We start from the raw sequence: 10,904 nt of genomic DNA, 5'->3' as shown, positions 1-10,904 counted from the left end.
CTTTTTTCGAGACGTGCTGCTCGCTGCGGCTCCACTCCTCAATCTTCAAACTCGTCGGGGGTGAGCTGGGCGGTGCTGCTGCTGCAGGCCAATCACCGCCACCTGCTGATAGGGCAAGCCACCGCGGACAGATAAACAGCCACAACAAGCGCCTCCTTCTTTCCTCTCCCTCTCGGGCAACCGTCACCTCTAGCACACACGAGCTGCAACAATGTTGGGGATACATGCTGCAACGATGACGAATGAGTGCTGGAATGGAGACTCGACATGGTGGGCCTACAAGCTCCTTTGTGCAGCGACCAACGGCGAGCGTTGGCGCACGGCTGTGAGGTGATGCTGGAACCGCCATAAACAGTATTGCAATCATTGACAAAAAAGTTTTAACCTTAGATGGAAAAATCTTCATCTGGCAATAGAAAAAGCTTCATTTGGCCACTATCCAACTGGGAAAAGCTTCCACCGGGGCACTGCTCAACGAAAAAAGTTGCATCAGTTGACAGAACAAATTTCGACCATAGTCCATAGATGAAAAAAAATGTTCAACCAGCAAAAGAGAAAGCTCAACAGGGCACTGCACAATCGAAAAATTGCAACCGTTCACAAAGAAAGCTTCAACAGTAAATGAAAAAAGCTTCAAACCGGCAAGTGGGGATAGGAAAAGTTGCGGGGCGAGCCGACGATGTGCATGATGGTTTGCACCCACATGCTACGACGGTAGTGAGCCAACGAGCTCGGGCGATTGGCGGAGAGGAGTTAGACACATCAACAACCATGCACGGGAAACGGTTTAGCCATTCCATTTTATGATGCTATTTATACTCAACTAAATTTACATCTATCCAATTATCAAATATTATAACCAAACATCATTGAAATATATTGCAACTAATTTTTATAGCAACATGCGGGATATCATCTCTGGTCGCAAAAGTTTTCACCGCACTTTCATCTCAATGGCTTGGCGGCAAGCTGAATTACGGCTGAGGTGTTTGAGTAAATTGCAAAAAACCATCACAATTGGGGACCCTAATTCAAAAAACCACCACCATTCAGTTTTTTTTCAAAAAACTTCCGGTATTCAGTAATTAATTTGCAAAAAACATTAATAGCATGATTTACAACGTTGACGCTGACTCTTAACAAGTAGGGCCCGCTGCATCTGATGACATGGCGTGACGGTGACAGACATGGGAGACGGAATTGTTGCTGAACAAGTAACTCTTCTATTACACAAGTGGGTCCGACTGTCATTGAAACAAAAAATATATATAAGTGAAAAAAAAGCACGTCCAGGCAGTGGCAGCCCGTGCGTGCGCTGGATCCTGGCGAGCAGATAGCGTCGCGGCGCCGCCGGGACGCACGGGGCCGGCCGGCAGCTCGGGCTCCGGGCACACCTCGCCGGGCACGTGCGCCGCCGGCATGGCGACCTCGACGGAGGGGCTCCGGCGCCGCCACCTGGGAGCAGATCAAGGAGGTGGGCGAGGGCGACTCCGGCGACTTGGGAGCAGCTTCTGCTCCATTGCGCCACCACCCCGAGCAGGAGGTGCCTCGCGGCTGGCTAGCTGCTGCTCTGACGGCGGACGCGGAGCCAGTCCGTGCGCGAGAGGCGGCCGACGCAGATGGGGCGGCGTCACACACCGGCTGCGGGTTCGCTTGATGCGGCTCCTGAGCGGCGCACGGCTTGGGGGATTTTGACCTCGTCTTGGATTCGGGTTGGATCCAGCGACAGTGCTCGCCGGAGCTGGAGCGGCGCTACTCGCCGTTGACCTCGCCTGCCTCCCTCGTCGGGCACCAGCGTCCATGTCGTGAGACGCATGAGACACTGACGAGTGGCCCCCTGCTTCTAGTGTAACGGGCAGGTGCAACGGTGTCATGTTAATTTTGCCACATCAGCACTTACGGCTGACCCCATCTGTCAGAAGCGATGTCAATATTCGTTTAGTGACAGATCAGTGTTTTTTGAAAACTGTCAGCACAATGTTGGCGGTTTAAAAAAAAATCGAATGGTGGTGGTTTTTTAAAATAGGGTCTTCAATTGTGATGGTTTTTTGCAATTTACTCGAGGTGTCTCTACGACCGACGGTAGGAGATCCAACGCTGACATCGTAACACATCGCCCCCCATGACATTTTTTGTGGCTCAGTTTGTATCTCGTGGCCCTCGGGGCCATCCCAAAGATAAGCCGCTGCTAACCAGCGGCCACGTTCCAGTTTCACGTACAACAAAAGCCGAGAAAGCAGACAAGTCAAAAAAGAACCTGTGCTTCGTATCACCAGAGGAGGAAGAAGAGAGCAGGGGAAGAGGAGGCAGAAATGGCTGCAATATCAGCAGCAATCTCCGGCTGCTGCTCTTCGTCCTGTCTGTCCCAGTCCCAGCGGGGCCTACCGTCCCCCGCAAGGAGAAGGCACTTCAAGGTCACGGCCATGGCTCCCAAGAACAAGGTAATCGGACTCGTGACTCCAGCTCTGTGAATTCTCTTGTTGCCATTGCCAAGATCCAATTTCGTGTCCATGTTCAGTTCCACCACATGCTCTAGTAGTATCTTAAAAATTGGTCTTGAAGGTGAACAAGTACGACGATGGGTGGTCCAAGCAGTGGTTCGGCGCGGGGATCTTCGCGGAGGGGAGCGAGGAGGCGTCGGTGGACGTGTTCAAGAAGCTTGAGAAGCGCAAGGTACTGAGCAGCGTGGAGAAGGCGGGGCTGCTGTCCAAGGCGGAGGAGCTCGGCGTCACGCTCTCCTCGCTGGAGAAGCTCGGACTGCTCTCCAAGGCCGAGGACCTGGGACTCCTCAGCCTCGTCGAGAGCGCGGCCACGGTGTCCCCGGCCGTGCTCGCGTCACTGTCGCTGCCGCTGGTCGTCGCCTCCATCGCCACGGTCGTCTTCGTGCCGGACGACTCCACACTGCTCGTGACGGTCCAGACGGTCGTCGCTACGTTGTTCGCGGCCGTCGCTGCCGGGCTGTTCGTCGGCTCCGTCGTGCTCGACGGACTGCAGGACGATTAGCGCCTTCACTCCGTTAATGTTTGTTTTGTAGTAGGATAGACCACCAGTCGACCACTGCTACTACGAATAATAGTGAGTTATATTCGTTCAAGGGCCTCGTATTTGCTTTTCCATTGCCCCACTTTTGATTATTTTTTTCACCCACACAGCTACTACGATACCAGTGTTCCAAAAAATGGGCTTATGGCTTACAGTTTTATACTTGGGGATGACCACATGAGGGATGCTCTGTAGCGAGTAGGACTTGTTTTTCTATTTTGTTTTAGGGAATCTTGTTTTTCTATTTGATCTGTAACTAGCCTGCTTGCTTTTTTTTTGAAACACCTATAACTTTTTCTATTATAGGTACACTGATTTGAACCTAAAATCTAAGAAAATAAAAAGTAAAAGAATTACAACGAAATCTCTTGAAAACATCTTCTATGTGATTCAATCTCTGCTCGAAGAAATATTCCAAAGCTTTCGACAAAAAAGCTGCAATTGAACTGGAGCAATGATGTTGTCATTCTTTCACCCGCATGAATATTACGAATAATGGTTTTTCAAAGCGATTTGAGTCGCCCATCCAAAATGACGGGCAGCCTTAATCAATGAACGTACTTGGGCCGGGGATGATCCCCTAAAAATGCAGGCAGTCAAATCACTATATCTTCACCATGATCTCAATGAAAGATTTCACGTCCACAAAGAATCAGACCGATAAAAAAGCTTGACACAGCAACATAAAATCATCATATCCGAATAATCCATCAGATCCGAATAATTGGATTTGCGAGGACATAAAACTCTGCAACCTCATGGCACCGCCAAAAAAAGAGAAGAGATTTATCTAGACATTGACGAAGAACATAGAGGTCTTGAAGATCCAAGCTGTCCCCCACCTCTCAGTGCCAAGATGATAGCTGGAAATGAGGAGACCTAAATTTTTTAAATGACGGCAACGGCGGCACGAGGCCTGCTTGCTTTTCTATTCAGCCTCTTACAAACCGGGCCAAAGGGGGAGCGGGAAACCAGTACTAGGCCGACTGGATCTGTTGGCTGGGTGCCTGGTACGACCGTACGAGAGACCTTGTTGTATGTCTCTCCATAAAAAAGAAACCTTGGTGTAACGTGCGTGTACTACTCGCAGCGGCGATAGGATGAGGCGATCTAGCCAGAAAAAGCCAACTAGCATATGGATCGGAGCGTTTCCTAGTTTTTTCTCCGGTTGGGGCGCGTACGATTTTGGGGTTCCTGCGATCATACAAGTCACACACCCTTGTCGATAGGTATGTACGCAGACTAAAAGAATCGAAGGGAGTATAAAAGTCACAACAACTAAGGTGTCCCGTTGGTTACCATTGTTTGTATGTTGTGATGGTTTTGAGTACGAATCACTGCAGGTGCGGATTTCTTGAATTTTAACTTGGAGTAAAAAAAGGCGTAAATGGGCTGGCCCATGGCGAAGGTGGACGCTCTGTGGGCCAGCCCATGACAAAGGTGGACGCTCGGCGCATACAACGTACTTTCAAAAAAGACCATCATGCCTTTTATTATGAAGAGGTACGGATTAATCCCAATCGTCAATGTGTTTAGGGGGAAGGGGTGTAGCGGTCAACACAGGTCAAGACCAGTCAACACGGTTCAAAGGAAGAAGACCCTAAGAAAGAATAAGTCAAAGGAGAAGCCAAGGGCGCAAAGAAATCCAAGCCCAGGCAAGGAAGCATGCTCATAGTGTAGCGATTCCCCCCTCACTACAGGAATCAGGCACATTGCCGTTTGCCATGGCTGACGGCAAAGGCATGCCTGGCGGACGGCAAAGGCCTTTGCCGTCAGCCAGCAGACGACAACATGTTCGGCTGAATAAGCTACGGCAAAGGGCACTTTGTCGTCTGCTGGCGGACGACAAAGATGAAATGGTTTGCCGTCCGCCAGTGTTTGCCGTCCGCCAGCAGACGACAAAGGATCTGGACGGCACACGTGGCGGCTTAAGGCCGTTAAGGGGTTGACGGCGTGCTTTGCCGTCTGCCAGCAGATGGCAAAGCTGCCAAATAGGTCAGCCCAGTGCAACCCAGGTTTCACAGGTAGCTGCCACGTCGCAGCTTTGCCGTTAGCTGGCTGATGGCAAAGAGCCTGGACAGCCCCTGTTTTTTCTGTTTCTTCTTAAATTCATTTAATTTGACAGAATTTCACAGACAATATATGCACATTTGAAAATAATTTCAACAAGCATACCAACAATAAGTTTCCAACAATATATCCAACATACAATGATTTCCAACAAGAAGTTTCCAACAACATATTCATATATACATACATATCCAAAAGAAGTTTCCAACAACATATCCATATATACATACATATCCAAAACAAGTTTCCAACAAGTTTCCATAAACAAAAAGGAAGCACAAGGAGAAGAGTACATCCCATCAATGCAAGCTTCCTCATCTAAAGCAAATCTGCAAATTGGGAAAGATGAAAGTTAGAAGAAGAAGAAGAAGAAGAAGACTAGCTAGAAGAAAAAGAAGAAAAGGAAGAAGAAAAAGAAGAAGAAGAAGAAGACTAGCTAGAAGAAAAAGAAGAAAAGGAAGAAGAAAAAGAAGAAGAAGAATTTATCTTCTCTTTCTTTTTTCCTCTCCTCTTCTTTATCTTCTTCTTCTTCTAACCAAGGTAGGTAAAAATGGCATTTTTTAGCTAAGCTAGGTAAAAATGCTAAGTGTGTAGGCCATTTTAGAGCTAAGCTAGGTAAATAGGTCATTTTGGTGCTAACCTAGGTAAAATGGATCATATTGGAGCTAACCTAGGTAAACTTGGTCATTTTGGAGCTAACCTAGGTAAAATGGATCATATTGGATCTAACCTAGGTAAAATGGGTCATTTTGCAGCTAACCTAGCTAATTATGCCATTTTTGAGTTAACTAAGCATATTATGCCATTTTTGACATAAGTAAGCTAAGTATAGGTCTTTATTGAGCTAACCTAGGCAACTAAGCATATTAGAGACAACTTAGCATATTAGAGCTAACTTAGGTCATTTTAGAGGAAACAAAGCTAGGTATAGATCATTTTGGAGATCTGACATACTTGACATACTTAACATTGTCTTGATTTTCTTAAGATCTTCACTCCTTCTTCTTCTCCTTCTCCTTCATCATCCTGATGCGCTTAGAGCGGCGAGGCAATGGGATGTACTCTTCTACCACAATTGGCATGGTCCTGTCGCCCAGCTGTGGGATCACCGGCGCCAGCACCATCGCAAGATCATTGTCAGGCACCACCACCATCGCGAGGCCATCTTCAGGCACCACCATCGCTAGGTCATCGTCAGCCACCACCATCGCTTGCCCATCATCAGCCACCACCATCGCTTGCCCATCGTCAGCCACCACCATCGCTTGCCCATCGTCTGCAACCACCATCGCTTGCCCATCGTCAGCCACCACCATCGCGAGGTCATCCTCAGACAGAATAGGCTGCTCATCCCCACTTTGCCCCTCTACTTCCCCACTCCGTTCCTCCTCATCCTCGCTGCTGCTTTTGCTGTAGCCAGAGTCGCTGCTGCTTTTGATGTAGGCAGAGTCGTTGCTGCTGCTCCCATTGCCTGACCAAATGCAACAAAGTTTTTTTAGCAATCGGTGTGAGACAAAGCCAAATGGAGAGGAAGAAGAGGCAGAGCGTACTGGCATCATCGTCGTCCTGGTAGCGCATGCGGCACATAGTCGTGTTGAACACCTTCACGGTGAGCATGGCGTTGCCGTCGTACTTGAGGACAAGGAAGTACCCGTGCCGCAGGTCGTAGGCACGGACGAACTGCTTCCAGCCACGACACAGGTACATGTGGCGGTCGGTGTCGAACACCACCTCCACGTCCCACAGCCTGCAAAGCCCGCTGCCGGCCTGTCGCAGCTTCACATTCTGTGGCCGACGGTCGTCCAGCATCTTCACAAAAGTGTCAGGCAGCCTCTACAGCGTGGATCAAGCAGTGATGTAGCAAACAACAGAGTTAAGATAAAGAGATGAGTGAAGGGGAGATCTCTCCTTTTATATACCTGCCTGCTGGAGGAATTCTCAAGTATGATTGTGAAGAACTCAAAACCTTCCAAGTCGGACTCCGGCATGGCAGAGCGTGATACGTCTCCGACGTATCTATAATTTTTGATTGTTACATGTTGTTATATTATCAATCTTGGATGTTTTATAATCATTTTATATCATTTTTTGGTACTAACCTATTGACATAGTGCCAAGTGACAGTTGTTGTTTTCTGCATGTTTTTTACATCGCATCAAATCAATACCAAACGGAGTCCAAATGCAACGAAACTTTACGAAGATTTTTTTTGGACCAAAAGACACCTAATGGGCCAAGGCTGCGCCTGGGGGGTGCTCCGAGGAGAGCACAAACCACCAGTGCGCGCTTGGAGGCCCAGGCGTGCCCTGGTGGGTTGTGCCCACCTCGTGTGCCCCCCGGACTGCCTCTTTGCTCTATAAATACCCAATATTCCAGAAACCCTAGGGGAGTCGACGAAAATCAATTCCAACCGCCGCAGAGTCCTGAACCACCAGACCCAATATAGACACCATCTAGGATGGGGTTCACCACCTCCATTGGTGCCTCTCCGATGATGCGTGAGTAGTTCTTTGTAGACCTTCGGGTCCGTTGTTAGTAGCTAGATGGCTTCCTCTCTCTCGCTGAATTCTCAATACAATGGTCTCTTGGAGATCCATATGATGTAACTCTTTTTGCGATGTGTTTGTTGCGATCGATGAACTTTGAGTTTATGATGAGATCTACCTTTTTATATCCATGAAAGTATTTGAGTTTCTTTGATCTCTTTTATGCATGATTGCTTATAGCCTCGCATTTCTTCTCCGATATTTGGGTTTTGTTTGGCCAACTTGATCTATTTATCTTGCAATGGCAAGAGGTGCTTTGTAGTGGGTTCGATCTTACGGTGCTTGATCCTAGTGACAAAAGGGGAACCGACACATATGTATCGTTGCTACTAAGGATAAAATGATGGGGTCTATCTCTACATAGATAGATCTTGTCTACATCATGTCATCGTTCTTATTGCATTACTCTGTTTCTCCATGAACTTAATACACTAGATGCATGCTGGATAGCAGTCGATGTGTGGAGTAATAGTAGTAGATGCAGGCAGGAGTCGGTCTACTAATATTGGATGTGATGCCTATATAATGATCATTGCCTGGATATCGTCATGAGTATTTGAAGTTCTATCAATTGCCCAACAGTAATTTATTCACCCACCGTTTGCTATTTTTCTCGAGAGAAGCCACTAGTGAAACCTACGGCCCCGGGTCTCTTTCTCATATTATTTGCCTTTGCGATATATTTTCCTTTGCTTTTATTTTAAGATCTATTAAACCAAAAATACAAAAATACCTTGCTACGTTTTATTCTTATTTATTGTATTTGGCGTTCGATCTATCAACTACTACAATTTTATCTCCCGTCCACGTGCCAATTTCTGGCGCCGTTACCCGAAAAGGATTGACAACCCCTTTAACACGTCGGGTTGCGAGTGGTTGTTATTTGTGTGCAGGTGATGTTTACGTTGTTTTGCTTGGTTCTCCTACTGGTTCGATAACCTTGGTTTCATCACTGAGGGAAATACCTACCGCTGCTGTGCTGCCTCATCCCTTCCTCTTTGGGGAAATACCGACGTAGCTTCGAGCCGCATCAAAAGGAATTTCTGGCGCCGTTGTCGGGGAGGATCTTCAACATATACCAGGTTCCTAATCACAAATCTCATCTCCTCGCAATTTACATTATTTGCCATTTGCCTCTAGTTTTCCTCTCCCCCACTTCACAAAAATTTGCCGTTTTATTCGCCCCTCTTTTTCGTTCGCCGTTTTCTTGTCAGATCTATCCTTTGCTTGCAATCATGAGTGATTTCGGTATGGCACCAACAGATGATGGACTTACTCCTAAGATTGGACGTACGGGCAATCTAGATGCTAACATTTTTATCTTGGGGCAAGGGAATGTTATGGGAAAAGAACGTATTCGAGAATATTTCAATTGTGTTGGAAATTTGAGTCTTGATGATGCTCCTATACTTAAGACTACTAGATCTTACGCGGATGCTATTTCAGCCCTAGTTCTAAAACTTGAAAGCAAATTTATCCGTACTCATCCTACTTTGCAAAGATTGTTTTTTGAGCGCCCCGTTATAAAGAATCCTAAGGCTAAAATGTTGGACACTCTCGTTCTTATGAATGAGTTTGACTACATAATACGTGATGCTAGGGAAATCTTTGATTTTTATGGTATGAATTGTGAAAAACACGTGATAGATGAAATTCTTTACAATAGTGATTATGCTCTAAGGCATTTACTTGGGGATAATAAAATCTTTGATGAGAATCTTAAAAAAGAAGTCCCCGTTTTAGATATAATCCAACAAGTTTTCAATAATGTTAATCAACATCACTCTTGGATTGTTGCGGGATATCAAAGGGGTTATGATGAAAACCAACTTAGAAATGCTAAGGTTGCTATGGATAATATGTTTTATGTTGTCTTTACAAAACCGCATGATGAAAACACCTCTAAGAAAATTAAGAACAAAGATGACAAAACTTAGATCCTTGCTTTATGCCTAGCTAAGGGCGTAAAACTATAGCGCTTGTTGGGAGGCAACCCAATGATTTTTTTTTGCTTTTTACTTTCTGTCCTTGAGTGTTAGCACAATTATGCTACTGTTATGATTGTGTTTTTTGTGTTTTAATTAGTGTTTATGCCAATTAAAGCCTTTAGGATCTTCTTGGGTGATAGTTGTTTGATCTTGCTGAAAAACAGAAACTTTTGCTCTCACGAAAACAATTCTCTTTTTTCACCAGAGCGTGATAAAATGCCAATTCTTTTTGCAGTAGATTAATATACAATTTCTCAGGTCGTCCCAATTTCTCAGAATTTTTGGAGTTCCAGAAGTTTTCGAAATAGTCAGATTGCTACAGACTGTTCTGTTTAGACAGATTCTATTTTCTTTGCGTTGTGTGCTTGTTTTAATGGCTCTATGGTTTTCTTTGATGAGTATTTGCCATAGGAAAGTTGCGATACAGTAGATATAATGCAAAAACAAAATATGAGTTGGTTTGTACAGTACTTATAGTAGTGATTTGCTTTCTTTTACTAACGGATCTCATGAATGTTTTGTTGAGTTTTGTGTGATTGAAGTTTTCAAGTTTTGGGTTAACTTACGATGGATGAAGGAATAAGGAGTAAGAAGAGCCTAATCTTGGGGATGGCCCGACATCCCAAGCTATTATCCAAAAGAGAGCAAGCAACTAAGCTTGGGGATGCCCCGAGTGGCATCCCCTCTTTCTTCTAACGACCATCGGTATTTTACTCGAAGCTACATTTTTATTCGTCACATACTATGTGTTTTGCTTGGAGCGTCTTATATGATATGAGTCTTTGCTTGTTTTTTTGTGTTTTAAGTTTTGATTCCTTGCTGGACACACTTATTTGAGAGAGCCAAAATTATGTCATAACTTGTTAGAATTGCTCTCTATGCTTCACTTAAATTTTTTATGAGCTATGGACTCTAGTGCTTCACTTATATCTTTTTGAGCATGGTGTGCTTTAGTATTTTTTAAGAAATGCTCTCTTACTTCACTTAGATTTATTTGAGAGTTAGTATTTTTTTTTGAAGAAATTCTCTCTTGCTTCACTTAAATTAATTTGAGAGAAAGAAATATTATGCTCATGATCTTCACTTATATTTGTTTGAGCTTGTCAAAACCAACATATGAAAATTAGTTCCAAAGTGATAGATATCCAAGAAGGATATAATAAAAACTTTCATGAAGATCATTGGACAAAATAAACTTGATTCTTAGTAATAGTTTTGAGATATGATGATGTGATATGTGAGTTATGTTGATGAGTAA

The 10,904-nt window shown here is 45.1% G+C and overlaps 1 protein-coding gene across 1 annotated transcript; it reads left to right on the top strand.

The window, feature by feature from the left end:
- Positions 1–2,134: 2,134 nt before the first annotated feature.
- Positions 2,135–3,114, top strand: LOC109787474 (uncharacterized). The gene is made up of 2 exons (XM_020346023.4): positions 2,135–2,441; positions 2,563–3,114. Exons 1-2 carry the CDS (start codon positions 2,313–2,315, stop codon positions 3,001–3,003), a joined length of 570 nt encoding a protein of 189 aa, XP_020201612.1. The 5' UTR covers positions 2,135–2,312; the 3' UTR covers positions 3,004–3,114.
- The last annotated feature ends 7,790 nt before the right edge of the window (positions 3,115–10,904 follow it).

This window comes from Aegilops tauschii, chromosome 3 (assembly GCF_002575655.3).
Source record: "Aegilops tauschii subsp. strangulata cultivar AL8/78 chromosome 3, Aet v6.0, whole genome shotgun sequence".
In the NCBI taxonomy this organism is placed as follows: domain Eukaryota; kingdom Viridiplantae; phylum Streptophyta; class Magnoliopsida; order Poales; family Poaceae; genus Aegilops; species Aegilops tauschii.
The sequence above is the reverse complement of the archived record's forward strand: the minus strand, read 5'-3'. Positions and strand labels throughout refer to the sequence as shown.